This window comes from Sciurus vulgaris (assembly GCF_902686455.1).
Source record: "Sciurus vulgaris genome assembly, chromosome: 4".
In the NCBI taxonomy this organism is placed as follows: domain Eukaryota; kingdom Metazoa; phylum Chordata; class Mammalia; order Rodentia; family Sciuridae; genus Sciurus; species Sciurus vulgaris.
This window is the reverse complement of record NC_136464.1, coordinates 26,274,893-26,296,845: the sequence shown is the minus strand read 5'-3', so window position 1 is coordinate 26,296,845 and position 21,953 is coordinate 26,274,893. Positions and strand designations below refer to the sequence as shown.

General features: G+C 40.9%; 1 protein-coding gene across 6 annotated transcripts in view; it reads left to right on the top strand.

Moving 5' to 3' along the window:
* Positions 1–21,953, top strand: part of CNNM2 (cyclin and CBS domain divalent metal cation transport mediator 2) — a 178,935-nt gene that overhangs the window by 39,487 nt on the left and 117,495 nt on the right. The window contains exon 2 of one of the 6 annotated variants that reach the window (XM_079136322.1): positions 19,616–19,666. The exons of the other annotated variants lie outside the window; for them this stretch is intronic. Coding sequence (XP_078992448.1) covers positions 19,616–19,635 — 20 coding nt within the window. The 3' untranslated portion in view covers positions 19,636–19,666. Of the gene's footprint in view, positions 1–19,615; positions 19,667–21,953 lie in introns of those variants that run through there. 6 annotated transcript variants of the gene reach the window in all.

Genomic DNA, 21,953 nt, shown 5'->3' with positions numbered 1-21,953 from the left:
GTGTTATACAACATAGATACTCTCAATTAACTTGTTGAGAATTTAAAAGGTGCTCATTGTAAAAATGAAAACAGAAATATATGAAGTAAGAGTCCAGTCACCTGCCCCCTCCTCAGATGCTTACTGTGAATTCATCACTCAGGCATTTGGTCTATTTACTTTTAGACCTTTTTCTATACACATATAAACATATTTAGTTGGATTTTCAAAAATGAAATTAGAGTATACATATTCTAAAATAAAGGTGTTTTAAAACTTGGCTCCATATGTGGTAGATGTGCATACATGCAGGTTGGCCTTGGGTGTTTTGTCAGCTACATAGCATTTCTCTCTGTGGTTCTGCCATAATTTGCTTAACTGTTGATGTAGTTCAAGTCGTTATATAAATGATGCTTATTTCTTCAGATAGCATTATCAACAGTGGTTACGTTCATTTTAAACATTTTGGCCTATTTGATAAGTGAAAAATACTCATCACAACTTGCAGTTCTTTGGTGAGACTAAACATTTTTCTTATGGTTTATTATCCATTTGTGCTTTTGTGAATTGACTATTGCTTTGCTTATTTTTTCTTTGGATTGCTGTGTCTTCTAACTAATTGACAGGTCTTTATATATTATAGGCATTAAATATTAATCTGCAAGTATTTTCTCAGAATTTATCATTTTTCTTACTTATAGTGGAATTCTTCCTTAAGGAAGTTTCCCTCCTTCCTTCCCTCCTTCCTTCCCTCCTTCCTTCCCTCCTTCCCTCCTTCCTTCCCTCCTTCCTTCCCTCCTTCCTTCCCTCCTTCCTTCCCTCCTTCCTTCCCTCCTTCCTTCCCTCTTTCCTTCCCTCTTTCCTTCCCTCCTTCCCTCCTTCCCTCCTTCCCTCCTTCCCTCCTTCCAATTGAACTTAGGAACACTTGGCCACTGAGCCACATCCCCAGCCCTATTTTGTATTTTATTTAGAGACAAGGTCTCATTGAGTTGTTTAGTGCCATTACTGATGGCTGGTTTTGAACTCACCATCCTCCTGCCTCAGCCTTGCAAGCCACTGAGATTACAGGTGTGCACACCACACCTGGCGGTTTTTTTTTTTTTTTTTTTCACTTTTGATCTACGCTACATCAGTGTGTTTTTTCTATATTGGTCTTTATTTGAGTGGTGTCTCCTTCTTCAGTGTTCCCCCGACTCCATAATTAGCTTTATATACTGCTGCCAGATTAGTCTTACCAAGTTGTGATTCTGATTAAATAAATCACTACTTTGTGTGTTGATTTTGAGTCTCCCCAGACCCTCCAGTCTGTCTTAGGTGTCCATGACAGCACTGCAGCGTTATGCCTGGTGTTGTGTGTGTTCCTTTGCTTTGTATTTAGTTTTTTTTCAGACCCTCCACTGCAAGCTCAAAGACAAGGACCATGTCTGCGTCTTTGTACTCTCAGGGTTCGAAGTCTGTTAAGGGTTTAATAAGTGTTTGTTGAATGAATAAATGAGAACCTCTTTCCTTTTTGCCACACTACTTCCTTGTCTTGGCACTTCTCTGAGGTGTTGCTGATGACCTCATCAAGCAGTCTGTCTTGGCTCTCAGTTCTTCACCTTTGCCTGCTGATAATTGGCCAGGTTGGGTTTTGGGTATGGAGAGGCTTGTTATATTATTTTCTCCATAATAAAAAGGTTAAAAAAATTAACCTCTGTGAGACTAACTCCTTGAAGGGCTGTTGCCACCTCACCACAGAGTGGAAAACGTGATCGCTAAATCATGACAGGCTCTTCTACTCTCTTGTGGATGTTTGTGTTTCAATTGGGAATAGTTTGCTTCTCAAACTGTAGTTCCTTGATGATTTGGGGACTTACTTTAAGGATCTTTTGAGTTTCCTTGTGAAATTAAAAGACTATTTCATCTCAATAGTCTTTCAAAATATGTATATATTATCTGTATAATCACATTATCACTGAGCCCTGCCTCTTGATTTTTGAATCAGCAAAATTATAGTTATGCTGCCATAATTGGTGTGTGGTAATGACAGAAGAACTTAGTAAAATTCTGTCTTCATGTTTTTTTAATTTTTTTTTTTTACAATTGTATATGAACACAATACCTTTATCTATTTATTTTCACGTGGTGCTGAGTATCGAACCCAGTGCCTCACACGTGCTAGGTGAGTGCTCTGCCACTCAGCCCCAGCCCTGTCTTCATGTTTAATGACTACAAAGGGACACCGCGCAAATGATTTTATAATTGCTTGAACAGAAGAAGTATGTGAACGTAGGCGTATGTGCTGTATGGGATGGGACAGACTTCTGTGGGGATGGTGGTTTAGTTTTAACAATGACATTACCAATCTCAATAAGTTTATCATTAATTTGAATACTGTATCATAGTTCTTATTTTATAAGGGTTTTTAATATCTGAGTTTATATTGGTCCATTGTTAACACTGGGAATCTTTTCTTCTTCCTTGTTAAAAAAAAAAAAAAATTCACCTTGAGAAATGCAGAGGAATCCATTGATGCCTTATCGGCAGATTAATGGGAGCTCCTTTGACTGGGAGGTCCCCTTCCATCCTGTGGACCAGTAGTAGGGTAGCGACCAAAGCTAAGTGAAGGCCAGCTTCAGGCATTCTCTTTTTTTAAAATATGCTTTTTAGTTGTAGGTGGACACAGTACCTTTGTTTTATTTTTTAATTTTTATTTATTTATTTTTGCAGTGCTGGGGATCGAACCCAGGGCCCTGTGCTTGCAAGGCAAGCACTTTACCAACTGAGCTATCTCCCCAGCCCTGTTTTATTTTTATATGGTACTGAGGATCGAACCCAGGGCCTCACGCATGCTAGGCGAGCACTCTACCACTGAGCCACAACCCCAGCCCCAGGCATTCTTCAAAGATGTTCTAGAGTCAGGATAATCCCATTAGGAGAATCAGAAGTGCCACAGCTTTAAAGGACCGGGAAAAGAAAGGATCTTTGCACTCTAGAGCTCGTGTTGTCCAAATAGTGTCCTGCAGTCACATGTGACTGTTGAAATGGAAGTGGACTGAAATTACATAAAATTCAAATGCTAGTTCCTCCATCACACAGGACACGGTACCACGTGTTCAGTAGCCACTGCGCCTAATGGCCACTGTGTTAGTCCATAACTCGGTCATCTCCATTGTCACAGAAGTTCTGTTAGCGCCACTCTAGAGGGAGCAGCCGGGCAAGCAGGGAGACTTTGGATTGGAGGTGGGGTGTGGGCTAGGAGGTGAGAGAACTGAGGAGAGCGGGTGACCAGGAGGGTCCATGCTCATAGGGGGGACCCCAGATCACTTTTCCTCAGACATCTTGGACCACTCTCACTTTCTCACTCCCTGGGTGACACTTATCGGGTCCTTGTCATTTTTTAAATAAACTTTTTATTTTAGAATAGTTTTAGATTTATAAAAGTTACAAAGACATTACCACCTCCCCCCCCATCATTTCCCATCATTAACATATTGTCTTAGCGTGGTGCACCTGTCAAACTGATAATCTGATCTTAATACATCATTACTAAGTAAAATTCACATTTTATTCCAATTTTTGTTTTTTATCTTTCATCCTTTTTTCCTGTTCCAGGAGACTGCATTACCTGTAGGAGACATGATTCACTAGGGTTTTCTTGACAATCAGTTTCTCAAATTTCTTTGTTTTTGATGACCTTGACAACCCCTGGTCAGGGGTTTTGTGGAATGATTTATCTAACAATTTTTCAGGAGTTGAGGGCTCATGGGAGGAAGATCCCAAAGTAAAGTACCATTCTTGTCACCTCATTTGAAGTGTACATTTTATCAACATGACTTATCACTGTTAATATGACCTTGCTCACTTTGCCGAGGTGTTCAGCCCCTTGCCTTTATGTGCTTTTCTTGACAACTCCTAAATTTATTTTCTAACCCAGACTGTATGCAACTTGATTCATTTATCCAGCTCTAGGCTCAACAGCTCCACTTGGAGCCATCTCAAACACAAGATGTTCAAGACGGACTATTGATTTCCTACCCCCCAACCCTCTCCAAATCTATGCGTGGTGCAGTCTTCCCCATTTCAACTAAGGACACTTCTGTTTTTCCAGTTGTCAGGTTAAAAATCTTAGTGTTATTTTTTATTCCTTTGTTTCTCTCACCCTTATGTATAATGACTGTTCAAAATAGTTACAAAATGTGGCAGGTCCACACTATCTCTACTTCTTCAACCTGAGCCACCATCTTTGTATGCTGGATTATTGTATTAGCTTCCTAACTGTCTCCCTCCTGTTTCATCTGTTCCCTCTTATAATTTTCCACATAGCAGAGTGATCTCTTAAAAAACACTCTACTGACACACACAGAAAAGTATACCTTTGAATTTACAGTGAATTTTTGCAAACTGATTACAACTATATAACCAGCATCCAGAGCAGGAAACAGAATGTCACTAAGTCTTCATGGTCCCTCTAGACACTGGAAGTAGCATGGTCTGTCCTCATCTCTCCATGTAAGTAGAATGATACAACATGTAATATTTTGGATTCTGCCTTCTTTTATGCACCCTTTATCCATGATACATGATTTTTTTTTTTTTTTTTTTTTCACCAGGGATTGTACCCAGGAGGCTTAACCACTGAGCTACATCCCCAGCCCTTTTTAATATTTTATTTAGAGACAGGGCCTCACTAAGTTGCTGAGGCAACTTTGAACTTGCGATCCTCCTGTCTCAGCCTCCTGAGCAATGGGATTACAGGTGTGCACCACTGTACCTGGCATGCTGCATGAATTTGTAAATGATTTCTTCTCCTTGCTGTGTACTATTACACTGAGCTAATATACCACAATTTATATGTTCATTCTCTTCTTGATGGGCTTTCAGATAGTTCTTGGGTTTTGGCTATTTTGAATTATGCTATGATGAACATTCTAGTACATGTCTTTTGAAAAGTATATGTATACCTTATGGTGGGTGTATACCTAGAAGTCAGGTTTCTGGTTCATGATGTATGCATAAACACAGCCTAAGCATAGCTTTCTAAAGTGGTTGTACATAGAAAAGGATCTTCTGGAAATGTTGATTTCTGTGACTCATTTGAAAACCTGTCAAATGTGGCTTATAAACTCACTCAGAATATAGCTGAAATTCTTAGTGACATAAAAGGTCCTGCATGACCTTGTAGCCTGTTTTTCTTTCTTTTTTTTAGGGGGTGGGTACTAGGGATTGAACTTAGGGGCACACTCAGCTACTGAGACACATCTCCAGCCCTATTTTGAATTTAGAGACAGAGTCTCACTGAGTTGCTTAGTACCTTGCTAAGTTGCTGAGGCTGACTTTGAACTCTTGATCCTTCTGCCTTAGCCTCCTGAGCTGCTGAGATTACAGGCCTGTGCCATGCACCTGGCTGTAGCCCTGTTTTCTTTGACCACACTAAGCATACCTTATTTTGGAACCTTTGCATTAGCTGTTCCTCCACCTCATTTGTCCTTCTGGTACATATCTACTCAGCCTGCTCCTTTGTTAGAATCAGCTGTCCACTCGCCTCTCAGTGACATATGTGAAGCAGCCCACCCTATCCCTACCTTAGTCTTGCACTGTTTTTCTTCTTAGCATTTACTGCCCTGAATATATATATATATATATATATATATATATATAAATACACATTCAGTGTATCTAAAATAAATATGTGTTATATATGTGTAACATTTGTTTGTTCCCAGCCCCACCAGAGACTTTGTTTTTTCTTAAATGCTGTATTCATATCATCTACAGCAGTGGACATTAGTAGTTGTCCAACACATAGCTGAATGAATAAATGAATACATAAAATAGTTGTAATAGACACAGGGATGAAAATAGAATTTGGGGAATGGAAGGAAGTAGGTAAGTGAAGTGAAAAATCTGCAAAAATTATTATCATTATCATCATCATCATCATCATCATCATCATCATCACTATTTTGGTGTTGCTCGGGATTGAACCCAGGGCCTACAGGTATGCTAGGCAAGCACTCTTTGTTTGAGCTACATCCTCAGCCCTAAAATTATTTTTATCAATTTGATATGTAGCATAGAGACTCAGGGCTTATAATTACAAATAGCAACCTCGCTGTCTCCTAGTTCTCCAGTTTACCACTTTCAAGTTTTCTTTCTTGTACCCTATTAAACTCAGTATTTCTAAATCTTGTAGTTAAATTGTCATTTCTTTCATTTCTGCCTTACATCTCATTTTTTGGCTTCTTACGCTAACAGATAAGGATTTTTCCTCTCTATTCCCCTCTGCCAGTGTAGTCATCATCACAGATGTAAAGACATGCTCCAGCTGTCTCTTCAGGCGTCGGGCCAGGCTGATGTGTCCAGCGTTTGCATTATTATGACTAGGTGAGGATTATTCACCGCAAGCCAAGCAACATGTTCTGATCTCGTCTTTTCCTCACACAGCCTCCTGCATCCCTGGAATTTTCCACAAGTCACTGTTTTTAATATGCCTTCTTGTCTTCACCTCCCTGGTGTTGCCCTTTGCCAGAATGCTCAAATCAACCAATTAGGTTATGTCTGGTTTTTGGGTTGTTGGGAGGCGTTTCTCCTAGAACTGCCAGCCTGCTCTGGCCTTTGCACTGCCGTGGCCCTGGACTTCCCTTCTCAAGGTAACTTAAGAATTCTCTGCATCTTTTGTCCCCTGTGTTGAATCCTTTACTTTTGGATCCCTGTGTCAGGGTCTTTTTTTTTTTGGCAGTACTGGGGATTGAACCTAGAGCCTTGTGCTTGACAGGCAAGCACTCTACCAACTGAGCTATATCCCCAGTCTCATGTCAGAGTCTTTTTTGGTCTACTCAATTGTCTTGGGAGATTAAGTCCTCCTTTAGTTTACAGAGAAAATATGTAGAAATGGTACCTTTTTAAAGATCTCGTGTACCAGTCATCTATTGCCACAATAATGCTTGGGGAACCAGAAGTTCAGCCAGGGTGTTTTCTCATGATAATGGGGGAGGACAAATGTGATTTTCTTAGACTTTAAATATATTATCTACATATTCAAAAACATCCTGTTTTGTAATTTGGTAACTCAAATTATCTGTGCAAAGGTGCAGGAACAGATTTAAGAAATTTACTATCCTTCTGATGTCTGTTGACAAGTCCCTTTCTCAGGTGTCCTTTGCCTTCCTAGACTAGCTTAGGTTCTCCTCTGTGTCTCTCATCTATTTTAGTACCCTGTTGTTCTTAATTTATATTTTTAACACTGTTTATTGCTTGTTTTATGTTGGTCTATCCCACTAGACCTTCAGGTCCATTGATGATAGGGACTGTGACTATGCTAGGGCTACCCTTTGAGTGCCTAGCTGGGTCGCCTGTGTAATCTAGTCTATGGCCCTTTGGTTAGCAGGTGGCTCTTTGTGGCTTTAGGGATTTCAGATATGAGTAATTGTTTTCGCCAGTGTATTAATTTTGACTGTGGAACTCATAAGCAGCTAGAGTCAAGTGTTTCTGTTTGCACACAATAGTGTTTGTTGTCGCGTTCTGAGTTAGATGACAGTACTTTCATTGTTATTTCAAAGGAGTGTTCAGAGAACAAGTTTCTAAGCTCATGGACTGAGTTCCACTACAGTTTTGTGATTTGTATTGGGTATTGTGTTCAGTAAGTTTATATTATAGTATAAACCTTGGAATATATGGAAAATTGACGTTAATTACCACCAGGCACCATGGCACATGGTCCTCCTGATCGTAAGTTCAAGGCCATCTTGGCAACTTAGCAAGACCCTTTCTCAAAAATAAAAAGGGCTAGGGATGTGACTCAGTGGTTAAACACCCTTGGGTTCAGTGCCCCATACCAAAAAAAAAAAAGAAAGAAAATCAACACTAATTAAATTTAATTTACAGAAAATCTACAAGTGAACTGAAGAATTAAATATTATTAAAAACTGTTCTTCAAACATGAAGTTACTTTGGGATGTCCACTCTGCACCCCCAAAACTGGGGATGGAACTCAGGGCCTTGTGTATGCTCGGCAAGCGCTCTTCCACCGAGCCCATCCCCGTCCCTGCGCAGGTTCAGATGAACTCATCCAGTCCTGCTGTTTAGGTCTAGTTAACCATTTCAGCCTTTTTCATTTTGTAGCCTTTTGTGTAAAATCAGCTGAGATACTGATTTTATCAGGACAGGATGGAGTTAGAAATTTGCTCCTGGGTTGAAGCAGACCTTGCTTGGTTGTGACTAACTTCATTTTTCTCGGTAGTAACAGGTTTTTTTTTTTTTGGTTTTTGCTTTTATCCCCCAGGTCCTGGGGATTGAACCTAAGGGTGCTGTGCTACTGAGCTGCATCCCCAGCCCTGTTTTTGAGACAGGGTCTTACTAAGTTAGGCTGGCATTGAACTTGCTGTCTATCCTCCTGCCTCAGCCTCCTGAGTAATTGGGATTACAGGTGTGTGCCATATCACCTGTTTTTTTTTTTTTTTTTTTTTTTTTTTTTTTTAATGAGCCAATCAAGTAGTAAATACACATGCTATGTTACCTAATCATGAAGTTGTAAAACTTAAAGGTATGTCCCTTATTTTGTGTTTGTGTGTGTGTGTGTGTGTCACTAGGGATCGAACCCAGGGGCACTTTACCACTGAGCTACATTCCAGTTCTTATTTTATTTTGAGATAAGGTTTCACTAAGTTGCATGGGGTTTTGCTAAATTGCCGAGGCTTACCTTGCAGTCCTCCTGCCTTAGCCTTTTGAGTCACTGGGATTATAGGCCTGTGCCACTGTGCCCAGCTAGTGTTCTCTTTTTCTTTTTTCTTTCTTTCTTTCTTTTTTTTTTTTTGTAGTTGCAGATGGACAGAATGCCTTTATTTGTTCATTTATATGTGTTGCTAAGGATCGAACCCAGTGCCTCACACATGCTAGGCAAGCGAGCCACAACCCCAGCCACAACCCCAGCCCCCAGCTAATGTTCTTTTGAATTCCAGGCTGTGTTAAGTACAGAAAGACTGAATTTTGTTAATGTTTCCTAATGTGAAAGGGAAATTTTTTTCACAAGTTGGATAAAATTTCTGCTTTGTGCAGGAAACCCTGGCAGATCTTGAGAATTCTAAATGGATCTAGATTGTTTTGTCTCCTTTTTTCAAAACAATTTGAATAGTTGATTTTTTTTTCTTTTCATCTGAAACATGTTTTTCCCCTTCTCACCCTCACATTTAACTTAATTAAGAATCCTCCTCTGTATCCTCCTGTTTTGTTTGATACAGCCAAAATCCTTCAGGCATCACTGAGAGCTTCCAAAGCCGCTCGCCGGCCAGGCTCTTCATCATAGCTTAGCTCTTTGGGTCCCTCACTTTCAAGTGGATGACCCTAAGCTGGCTCATTCTCATTCTCTGGGTACATTCTTGACTGACATGCCACCCGGCCTATGTCAGACCCTTCCTTTGGTTCTTATTGGCTGCTCTTAGTCATCCTTGTATCTATCATCTCTTAACTTCCTGACCAACAACTTGATGAGGACCCTGAAGTTCCTGTGGCTGGATAAGCACTTATACTATAGCAGAATGTTCTGGATTTGTTTCTTAAATTATTGGTTTAGGGTGGTGGAATAACTCTTTTTAGGCTACAGTGTAATCAGTCAACAGTTCATTGAAGAACAGTAGTGAAAGCAGGTTTAGGGTCATAGAGGGCTTCCTAGTTTTCTGGACAGAGAGCCAGCAGGCCTGCTCACTGAGGAGAAGTTGCCACTCTTCTCTCCTCAGTGATGATGGCTGGCGTACCAGACTTCACTGTAGTATCGGGACCTTGGAGGCCCACAGGTTTTTTGTCTGGTCCCATCCACTTTCCTAAGCTGTGCCTTCCTCCTAGAGATGCCCGAGCGGCCCCGCTGTCTGCTGTGTTCAGAGGCTCTTTCGCTCTGCAGGTGCACACTAGCTCTGAGGTTCACCTGCCCTGTTTTACTGGAGGAGAGTCGTTTCTTGTCAAGAATTCTCGAGATTACGAAGATGGTGCCTTTGGTTTAGACTTGAGTGTGGGTGGTGATGGGCTTCTTATGAGACCTCAGCGGCTGAAACCAGAACCAATGTGGAAGCTACAGGAAGCCAGCTCAGTATAAGTTGGCAGTGTCCTTAATTGCCTCCAGATGTGTTGATTATATTACTACAGGTGATTCAGTAGAATTTGGATAGGCAGTTTTTCAGGATTCTGTCATCACTGAAATTGGGTAGGGTAGGCCAGGGGATGCACTAGTAGTGAGTGTTTTGAGTAATGTATAAATGTCCTGTAGTTGTAGAAAAACAGGACAGGTGCTGAGATTTCTGATGATGGCTAGTCAGCGAGCAAGGTGACTGCCAAGGGAGGGGACCCAGAAGAACTTAAGGCCAGATTTCAAAGCTGGGAGCTGGAAGTGGAGCTACTAAAGGGGAACATTCAAAGGCAGAAAATGAGAGTAGTCTAGGATACAAAGACCAAGGGAGGAGGAAGGAATTAGAGAATGACAGAAAATTGTATTCTCTAAAGCTGTAGTCCACAAGGTAAATGACATGTGGGGTCAACCACAGGGATGCAGTAGGATTTAGAAATATACATACACATATGTATGTGTGTATATATATATATATATATATAAATTTTTGTACTCATTTCTTTATATAATACATTAACATACATATATAAAACATAATTAAATACAAATAAGTTGGGTGAGGTATGGTCAACACTTTCTTTTTTTTTATTTATTTTTTATTTATTTATTTATTTTTATTGTAAACAAATGGGATACATGTTGTTTCTCTGTTTGTACATGGCGTAAAGGCATACCATTTGTGTAATCATAAATTTACATAGAGTAATGTTGTTTGATTCATTCTGTTATTTTTTCCCTTCCCCCGACCCCTCCCACCCCTCTTTACCCTCTATACAGTAGTTCCTTCCTCCATACTTGCCCCCCTCCCTAACCCTAACTCTAACCCTAACACTAACCCTTCCCTCCCCCCCATTATGTGTCATCCTCCACTTATTAGCGATATCATTCGTCCTTTGGCTTTTTGAGATTGGCTTATCTCACTTAGCATGATATTCTCCAATTTCATCCATTTGCCTGCAAATGCCATAATTTTGTCATTCTTTATGGCTGAGTAATATTCCATTGTATATATATATACCACAGTTTCTTTATCCACTCATCAATTGAAGGGCATCTAGGTTGGTTCCACAGTCTAGCTATTGTGAATTGAGCAGCTATGAACATTGATGTGGCTGTATCTCTGTAGTATGCTGATTTTAAGTCCTTTGGGTATAGGCCAAGGAGTGGGATAGCTGGGTCAAATGGAGGGTCCATTCCAAGTTTTCTAAGGAATCTCCACACTGCTTTCCAGAGTGGCTGCACTAATTTGCAGCCCCACCAGCAATGTATGAGTGTACCTTTCTCCCCACATCCTCGCCAACACCTGTTGTTGCTCGTAACACTTTCATAAAGTACATAGTCAAAAATGGTTTGAGACTTGTGTCCTAAAAAGTAAAACTCAGTTGGCCTCAGTGGTGTGTGCCTGTAGTCCCAGTTGTTTGGGAGGCTGAGGAGGGAGAATCCCTGAGCCTAGGAGTTCAAGACAGGCCTAGGCAACATATTGAGACCCTGTCTCACAAACCGAATAACCACTCTGGGTCTTCCATGCTTAGATATTTCCCATCTAGTTTTGTAAGTAGGAGTCATCAAGTATGGATTGTGTATTTACTTTGCCTAATCATAATAGACATACTGAAGAATATAGAATGTAGAAGATATCATCCCTGACTTTGGTTAAGAGCATGGTCTAGTTATTAGGGCTAAAAAACCACCCCGAAATTTAGTGGCCTTAACACAACAGCCATTTTATGGGTCATGATGTGTAGTTCAGAAATTTATCAGGGAGGTCTTGTCTCTGTTTCAGCTGGTGGTTGCTTGGCTCACTCAGTGGCTGCATTCAGCTCATGGCTGGACAGGGCTGGAGGTCAAAGGTGACAGTCACTCACATGGCTGTGAGCTAAAGGACCATGGTTCTCCGTGTCTCCTCTTGCACACGGTCCCCCATCCTCAGGGTCTTTCTGGCCACCTGGTCTTCTCTAGCCTATACCCATTTAAGAGATCCAGCCCAGAATGAGCAGAGCAATCACTTCTGATTCTTTTGATGAAAACAAATTACAGGATCAGCTCTGGTTCAAGTAGAGAAGAAATATTCTGTTTCTTGGTGGGAGGAGCCCTCATATGCCTAGCAGGAGGGGAGGAATTATTGGTAGCTATCTTTGTAGGTAATCTGTCACAGGTGTCTGGACATAGTCACTTGAATCAATATAGAATCAAACCAAGTGAATTATAATGAAGTGCAAATCAAATATGAACTGATCCTCTGTTAGTGTATAGGTGCCATGAGGACAGGAATTTTTACCTGTTTGGTTTATTGCGTTATTACCAGGGCCAAGAGCACTACCTTTCTTGTGATAGAGGCTTAGTAAATAGGAAGAAGGGAAGCATGGAAGAAAGGAAGGCAGGCAGGCAGGCCAGCCGGCTAGCTGAGATTATAGCAGCGGGATTGGCATGGAGTAGGTTAATCAGAGAAGGCTTCAGGGGCAGTGCGAGTCTGGAGCCAAGGCCTGGAAAGAGATAAATTTTAATCAGTATCTCAGGTGAGTAGACAGTCTTTATTCACCATTCAGCAAACATTGAGTGCCTGCCTGTGCCAGATTCTGAAGATGTAAGGATAAGTCAGGAAATCATACATCTCGGATGTAGCAAGTGCTAGAAGATCAGAGAGGGAGGCTCTTCCTGGGAGTGAGGGGACGCCTTCCACTGGCTTCCACAGATAGGCTGAGGCAAATGTGACTGAAGGGGAAAGGCTGAGCTGAAGAAGCCCCTAGAAAAATATGGGTTTAGCGGTTTAGTGGGTTTTTTTTGGTGTGTGTGTCTATATGAGAAAGTTGAAGAGTCTTGGAAATAGTAAGCTGCAGGAGCTATTCATCTGATAAAATCAGGTGCTTCCTAAGTGCTGAAACATGAGCAATGTGATGGAAACTGGGTTTGAGAGAGTTTCTCATTACTTGGTGCAAAATAATTATCAGTGATAAAGAGAATCTCAATGGAAGGCTGGCTGTTCATTATTAGCATTCATGAGTTAATTGATTTTTTTTTTTACCTTAGTATAGTTATATAGTGCTTTCAAGTTTACAAAGATCATCACTGTATACATGTGACAGAATGGAAAGTAAATATATAAAATCATTCACATAGTAATGTCTTTCTTTACACTCTGCTTCTACCCAGAGAAATGGTGTGAGCCCTAAGTGTGTGCTGAATGAGCCCGAGGAAGGACAGAGGAGTGAGCTGAGCATTTTTACTCTATCGTGGGGGAGTGGGAGAAAGATGAGGCAGGTTAGCTGGAGTGAAATTGGGGGAAGAAATTATGGCTTCACCCTTGGGTGGGAATTCATGGGGTGGTGATGGCTGAAGGATTTCTAGACACTGGTGCCCTGAACTGTGTTCTATCATCCGCCCACTACTGCTTCCATAAGAGACCTCCTGTAAGGTCCTGGGTTTTTTGCTTTTTTTTTTTTTGTTTGTTTGTTTTTTTTGTTTTGTGGGGGCAGGATGTTGACAGTGTTTTGTCCCTGTGCTGAAAGTGGCATCAAGATGACCCAGTACATTTGTGAACATTAGCGTCTTTGGTTCAATATGTCATTCCCAACAATCATATGAACTATGGGGCAGATACTATTTTTCTTAAATTACAGAGGAAACTGAGGCTCTAAAGAGTAAGACAGGAGCTGGTGCCAGCGTCCACTGTCTTCCTGTGAGGCCTCAGTGTGAGCCATGGCAGAAGGTAATTCTGGAACCTACTGTATATACCATGTCTCTTAGTTGATGTGGAAAGTTAAAAAGGTATTGAACAAAGTTAGGGCCCCCAAACCCTTACTAAATTCAGTGATGGTAGTACTTTTGGACTGAAACCTGTGACAGCGTCCAGGTGCGAATGGAAGTTAGTGACACACGTTGCAAAAGCGCTTCCATTTGACCAGAGGATTTCTCCTGTTTTGTGGCTTATCACAAAATTGTATGTATCATTCTGAGAAATGGACCATTCCCACAGAAATTGCACATGTGTGTGCATGTGGGGGCACGCATCCGCCGGCGCGTGCACACACGCGCGCACACACACACACACACACATTCACACATACACAGACACTCTTAGCATGTAATTTCAGGGGTGTCTCAGTTCTGCAGCCGACCTGAAGCATCCAGTGAACTTGGCTTCTGATTTGTTCTCTTCACCAAGGTTGAGTCACAATTCTCCTTCATAAAACCTGCACCCCGCAAACTTTTAGCAGTTAACTGTACCTAACGCTAGCTTTGGGAAAGGTGATCACTTCATCTGTGAATAGAGCTCAGCATGGAAGCCATTATGGTGCCTTGATCAATGGGACTCAGGAAATGAGGCTGAATGGCTTTTGTCAGCTGAGAACTAGCCCTTTCAAAGGGGGTGGTTTTGACTTCTAAAAATTTAAGCAGATTAGGAGCTGGGGGTGTAGGATCCACAGTGAGTACCCAGTGACACCGCTGTCAAATTACATTGACTTTTCCAGTAAGGCGCTCTTGGTTTTGAGTAGTTCAGCTCTCCTTGCTGTCCTCTCGACTCCCTTATGTGCTAGACAGGTCCAGTTCTGAACATGGTGTTCCACTGGGTGGACTGGAGTAAGCGCAGCAGTCCACCTTCATGAGTAGCTTCTGTGTGCTCAGGTAAGCAAACTGCTGTTTCTAAAGCCCTGGCAACCTGTCAGGGGGAACTGTGGAACCTTCCATTATCTTCTCAGCCATCTCAAAGAGTTCCATTCAGGTAACAATTTCTTTGAGTCTTAACTTGTCAAGGTTAAATTACTTATCATTTAGTGAATAACTTCTGTCTTTTCTAAAGACTTCACTGTGGTCTTCTTTTTCTCATTTTTGAGGGGATACTTCAGCAAACAGTTTCGTTTTTATTTAGGTTTGCCTTGTATATTGGAGAAGAAAAATTTGCTTTATGTGGGTTCTTAAAGTGAACCAGGACTAATGGCAGTTTTAGAAAATGGTCCGTTTGAAGGTTGTTTGGGTTTCCTAAGGCCCTCTTCACTCTGCACCTAACTGTAGGGCTTCAGGTGCTTCAGAAGTGACCTGTGATGCAGAAAGGGCACCCTGTGTTCACACAGTGCTCCTACCATTCCACGTCCATTAAGCGTCTACACAGAGGGGGCGCACAACCAGTGAGGAGGGTGGGCACAGGACAGCCAGCCTCCTGATCCCAGCCCTTGTTACCTACCCTCTGCTCTGATTCTTGCAGTGGGGCGAGGCCATCTGCAAGGTTATTTTGGCCATCTTTCCATCTTCTCCCTCCTATTGTTATTTGAGGCATGACAGGAGAGTGTCCCCTCCTTGATGTGACCTGCTTTGAATGTTTGAGGCTGTGGAGCTTCAGAGACCTCCATGTTAATTTACCTTTTGATTTCTTTGACCCTTTCTGTTCTTCAATCCAAATGGAGAACTTCAGTTGTAGTGGGAAAGTGAAGACTAGAGAGTTCTCACCTCAAGAATGGGACCCAATTCTTACGCTTTCCGTCATGGCCCAAGGACATCTTTAATTTTGAAAGGGTGTGCTGCTGCTCCTTTTCCTCCTGGTGGAATCCTTCCAGACTGGAAAATGGTGGAAATAATGAGTGGAAGAAAACCCACACTGATTAAAAGTGATGCTTATATTTATTTCTGTTGGATTATTTACTCCTCTCATTTTAATTTAATTTAATTTAATTTCATCCATTGCACTGACCTCCCACTTTTTCATATTTGGTTTGGTGAGCTCTTTGTAATTTTGATTTTTTTTTTCTATTTCTTAAATTCTGTCATCTGAAATGAAGCCATACTAATTTAGTACTCCAAATTACTGAAGGAATAGAGGGAAGACCAAAATAAACTAGCATTTTTTCAAGGATTATAACTTGGGCACGTGCAAAATAACTGGAACCACAGTGTCACCTAGGATTGGTCCTTAAAGAATTTGCAATTAGGGGCTGGGGTTGTGGCTCAGTGGTAGAGTGCACTGGGTTTGATCCTCAGTACCACATATAAATAAATGAATAAAAATAAAGGTCCATCAACATCTCTCTCTCTCTCTCTCTCTCTCTCTCTCTCTCTATATATATATATATATAATATATATATTATATATATATTCACACATATATACACACACAACATATATATATACACACACACAACATATATATACACACTATATATATATAATATATATAAAAGAATTGGTAATTACCTGAACCTTGATTTTTTTGCTCATAAATAGATGCTTCTAAGTGCTCGAGTCTGCTTAGAAAGAATTTTTAATAGTTTAACCAGTAACCCTTAAAGTCTTGGTTCAACTCTTATCAAAGAAACCTTTTTTTTCTCCATAGGTAGGTAAAGGTAAATTTAGCTCAGCTATATGAAGTATTACAAGTAAGTAGAGTGGAGTCACTAGGATCTTTTTTTTTTCCTTAGAGAAAATTTGTCTTTTCTCTTTCCATGTAGGTGCATTTACGCAGCTATTTGATCCACTACGCACACATGTTGATACATTGTGTACATATGATATTACTACGTATTCATGGGAACTTTGAAATAATCTTTGTGTATAAACTAGACTAAGCTTTCTGAGGGCAGGAACCCCATACTGTGGCATTATTATTTGTTCCCAAAGTAAATGTATTTGCCAGAGATGCCTGGGTACCCTTTCGTGGGGAGCTGCCAGGAGGGTCGGGGACCAAGCTGTGTGCCGTCCGTCTACCTGCTGGCGAGTGGGAGTGAGTCCGTGCTTGTCTCTGGGCCCTCACACCTGCCCATTTGGTACCGGCTCAGTAAAGTCAGGGCTCTGGAGTCGGCCCTGGGGTTGGACCTCGGCTGTGTGTGAATCGAGCTCTCCAGGCTTTGGTTTCCTCTCTGTAGAAAAAAGGAAAGACAGTGAATGGATCTGACATAACTTTCCCACATACGTATATCAACACACCACAGTGAATCTCACCATCATGTACATCACAAGAAACCAATTAGAAAATAACTGGGTAAATGGCAGAAAGATCAATAGAGGGAAGAGAGCAGGAACTGGGGAGAGGGAAGGTGGAAGGAGAGGTACTGGGGTCAGGATATGTTCCATGCTTGTATAATTATGTGAAAATGCATTCTACTTTCATGTGTAACTAAAAAGAACCAATAAAAGAAAAACAGAGAAGGGAAACAGGGGTCACAGTTACAACCTCATCAGGATGTGACATGTTCCAGGAGGGATTTTTGGTAGAAGTAGACAGGATTCCTGGCCCATTAATGGGTAGATAAGTTTATCATCTGCCTCAGTCTTTTTGAAGAGGGCCCTTTTAATCAAGATCCTGTTGTACATTATCTAACTAGATAGTGGCTTCTTGAACACTGTTTGTTTACTTATTTATATTTATTTATTTACTGGGAATCAAACCTAGGGGAACTTTACTGCCAAGCCACACCTCCAACCCTTTTTATATTTTATTTTGAAACAGGGTCTCGCTAAATTGCTTAGAGCCTCACTAAATTGCTGAGGCTGGCCTTGAACTTGCAGTCCTCCTGCCTCAGCCTTCTTCGCCATTGGGATTAGAGTCGTGAACCACCACACCCAGCTCTTATTTGTTTTTGTACCTCGCTAATAGGACATGATATTCAGGAAATGTTAATCAGATGAATAGATGCTGCAGTTCTTCTTTGAGCTGACCATAGTATCTGGATTTCATCATGGCCACTTATTACATGTATTGAGAAGCTTATATACTGTTAGGTTTGCTCTGAGGATGGATGGTATGTCTTGTACCTAAGCAGTGGTCAGAGTGGTTTATTGATCTGACTGGCCAGGCATATATTCCCAAATTTCCTCCAGATTGCTGTCTGACTTCTAGAAATTATCTTTTCTAGGAAGAAGGCTAGAAAAGATATCAGGGAGAGGTGACTTGTCTTCATCGGACACTGGCAGATGCCAGTTTACCCAATTTTGCCCCTTAATTGGTAAAGGTTCTAGACGATTGCAGCTTTTGTATAGCTATTTCCAAAAGAATTTTATTATCTAATTTTGGAATTCAATTTGGTCTATTCTAGTGAATTTTTCTCCTGCTGTTTGAGATGTTTGTGTCCTCCCTCCACCCCAAGAGCTTTATCTGGGGTTTCTGAATTGCTCTAGTTGAGGATGTGTCCTTTGTTGTTAATTTGTTGACTTAGAGGTTCCAGGGCCACTCAGGTAATGAAAATTTAAGCTTCAAATCCGTGTGAGGTGCAGGCCTGTCATTAGAATTTTTTGTGGTGTGCACCTGTATTCTCAGCTACGCGGGAGCTGAGACCGGAGGATGGCGTGAACCCAGAGTTCTGGCCAGCTTGGGCAATACAGCAAGACCCTCCTCAAAGAAAACAATTCTTTTCCTAGGGTAAACTTTTTTCTCTTTGGTCCCAGAACCTCTGCAGAATCTTAGCATCTCACTTTGCATAGTGGGTAGATTCTTTGTTGTCTACTCTTTCTTAAATTTATATCCCTTTGATGGTTCTGACTTTATAGAGAAATATTAGTTCCTAGTCCCCACTTTAAATGAGTTGTGAGTTGCAGAGTTTAGGTACTGGAAGCAGGAGAGCTTTGCACAATTGCTGGAAGGGTTGAAATAGATTCTCAGTTTGTTCTGCCTATATGCCAAAGTGCTAAAAGCTGGTCTTCAGTTTTTCTTGCCATATTCATGCTGTGCATGTCATTGGAGGAAACTAATCATACCAGATACCCTAGCCACAAGAGATTCTGGGAAATGTAGTTTTTTTTTAACCTTTCAGCCTCCAAAGTGCAGAGCAGACACCCTGTGAGGAAGATAGGATGGATTTCAAATGCCAGCTTCCCTCTCCCACACTCTCCTTTCTTATCAATGTCAGATTTTTACAACTCTGGCCCCTTGACTGTGAGCACAGGGTCTGCCCACCATCCCAGCACAGGAAAGGGACATCTGCTTTTAGTTCTCTCTGCTTTTCTGGTACCTGAGGTTTTCTCTTCCCTGCTAACCCAAATTTGCCTTTAAAAAAAAAAAAAGTTTTATTTAATGTGGCATTTTAAAGGAGGTTTTCAGGTCACGTAGACCATGTTATCAGAAGTAGACGTCCATAGCTTGCAACCACTTAATTTACCATAACACTTTTATTAGTTTATTAGACGTGGTTATATCCAGTGTGTATGGGGCAGAGACTGTGGAAAGATGATAGTCCATTGACTTAAGGTTTTAGAATGCACTTCGGTGCACTGACCTCTGTAGGATAGCATGCTTGAATCATGTCATGTTGAAGAAGAAGTGTAATTTTTTATTAACACAGTAAAATTGATTTCACTTGTTATACTGGGAGTTTTAACATGGTACAGATTTGTTGACCTACTCCCAGGATCGGGATACGGGACCATCATCAGCCTGAACAACTCCCTTTTGCTATCCCTTTGTGGTCTCAACGCCCCCCAACGGTGATTTCTTTCTAGTTGTTTTGTTAATAAATAGGGATTTTCTGTAGATTGTGTTGTCAGGAATAGGGACAGTTGTTGTCTCCTTTCTAATTTTATACTGTTTATTTATTTTATCTTCCTTTGCTAAACTGTAGGATTTTCAGTGGACTGTTGAAGAGTGGCAAGAGCAAATCTCCCTATTGCCAATCTCAGAGGGAACACATCCAGCCTGTCCTATGAAGTTTAATGTTTGTTGTTACTTTTTTTTTTTTTTTTTTTTTGTAGCTACCTTTTACGAAGTTGAGCAAGTTCAGTTCAAGTGTTTTTAATCAGGAGTTTTGGGATTTTGTCAAATGCTTTTTCTGCATTTATTGATATAATCATATAGCTACTGCTGCTGCTACCTCTCTTATTTTTCTTTATTTTTGTGGTACTGGGGATTGAGTCAGGACCTTGCACATGCTAGGCAGGTGCTCTACCACCGAGCTGAGTCCCCGTCCTTTTTATTTATTTTTATTTTGAGACAGGTTGCTCAGAGGTTCTTGAATACTGGTTTGTAAAAAGGATTAATCTCTCTCATTTCTTCCATCATAGTACTGGTGGCATGGCTAGGGAAGAATAGAGACATTTTAGATTAGGTAGAGGGGATTGAAAGGAAGGGAGGGGGTATGGGGATGAGAAGGATAGTAAAATGTCAGATGTTATTACCCTGTGTACGTATATAACTATACGACTGGTGGGATTCTACATCATGTATAACCAGAAGAATGAGATATTATACTCCATTATATATGATGTATCAAAGTACATTCTAGGGCTGAGGTTGTGGCTTAGTGGTAGAGCACTCGCCTGGCATGTGTGAGGCACTGGGTTCAATCCTGAGCACCACATAAAAATAAATAAACAAAATAAAGTTTAAAAAAAAAAGTGCATTCTACTATCATGTGTAACTAATTAAAACAAATTTAAAAAATTTTTAAAGAGGATTAATCCCATAGTTATATGGAGACTTCGCTTGTGATGTTCTTACTCTTAATGCAACTGTGATTTCACGCAGCAGGGTGGTGCTCAGTGAATGCTCACTTTTTATATTTGCCAAGCAGTTCTATCTCCATCTAGAGCTGGGAGGCCCACTCTGGGCTTTCCTCTGGGCGAAGGGAATTAGAATGGCCTGGCCAATGACATCCATGTATAATTGACAGGCTACTGAATACTTTTAAAGAAAATTATTTTCTACTTTTTTTTTTTTTTTTTGCTTAGCCATCAACTGCAACTCCATGTAAGTACTACACTATAATGTCTTTCTGACAACTATCTGATTACAGATTCCTCGTGTATAAATGCTAAATCTAAGGAACTTGAAAAACACTAACATTCCTCTAGGCAAGATGGTCTTTACAGTTATCAGCATGATTGTAATAATGAATAATAAAGGCCTTAAAAAGGGGGAAGGAAGGTGAACACCCAGGTTAGAAAGGAAGAAGTAAAGACGATCTCTACTTGCAAATGACAATGATCCTGTACATTGAAGATGCTAAAGGAGCCACTATAAAATTATTAGAGGCCAGGAGTGATGGCACATGCCTGTAATCCCAGTGGCTTGGGAGGCCGAGGCAGGAGGATTATAAATTCAGAGCCAGCCTCAGCAACTTATCGAGGCCCTAAGCAACTCAGCAAGACCCTCTCTCTAAATAAAATACAAAAAGGGCCAGGGGTGTTGCTCAGTGGCTAAGCTCTCCCACCCCAACCCCGCCACCTGGTTCAATCCCTGGTACCAAAAAATAAACAACAAAATTATTAGAATTAGTAAATAAGTTCAGCAGGATAATAGGGTCTAAGAGCAATATACAAAAATCACTTGTGTTTTTATACATTTCCAATGAACAGTCTCACAATGGAATTAAGAAAAGTTTCGTTTATGATAAATTGAAATACTCGGGAACAAGTTTAACAAAAGATTTGCAAAACTTGTTTTCTGTGAAATATAAAACATTGTTGAAAGGAAGATCTCCATAAACAGAGATGTCTGACGTTCATGCCTTCATAAGTCCATGAATCTGAAGAGTTGATGTTAAAGTGACAGCACTCCCCAAATTGGTCTGCACATTTTAAACCAGCCTTATCAAAATTCTAGCTGTTCACCACCCCAAAATTGGTAAATGGATCGTAAAATCCATATGGAAATGGGAGGGGCCCAGGATAGCCAAAGCAATCTTGAATAAGAACTTCTGAGCATATTAAAAGATGCCCAACATCATTAGCCTGGCCGTTAGGAAAATGCAGATCAAAACTATAGTGAGATACCAAGTCATACCCAGTGGGATGGTTGGACAAAAAAGACAGATGACGAGTGTTGTCAAGGATGTGGGGAAACTGGGATCCCTGTGTATTGCTAGAGGTGAGGTGCAGTGTTGTGGGTCGCTCTGAACAACAGTGGCAGCTGCCCAGAGTGTTAAACAGGAAGTTGCCATACAAACAGGAAGTTGCCATACA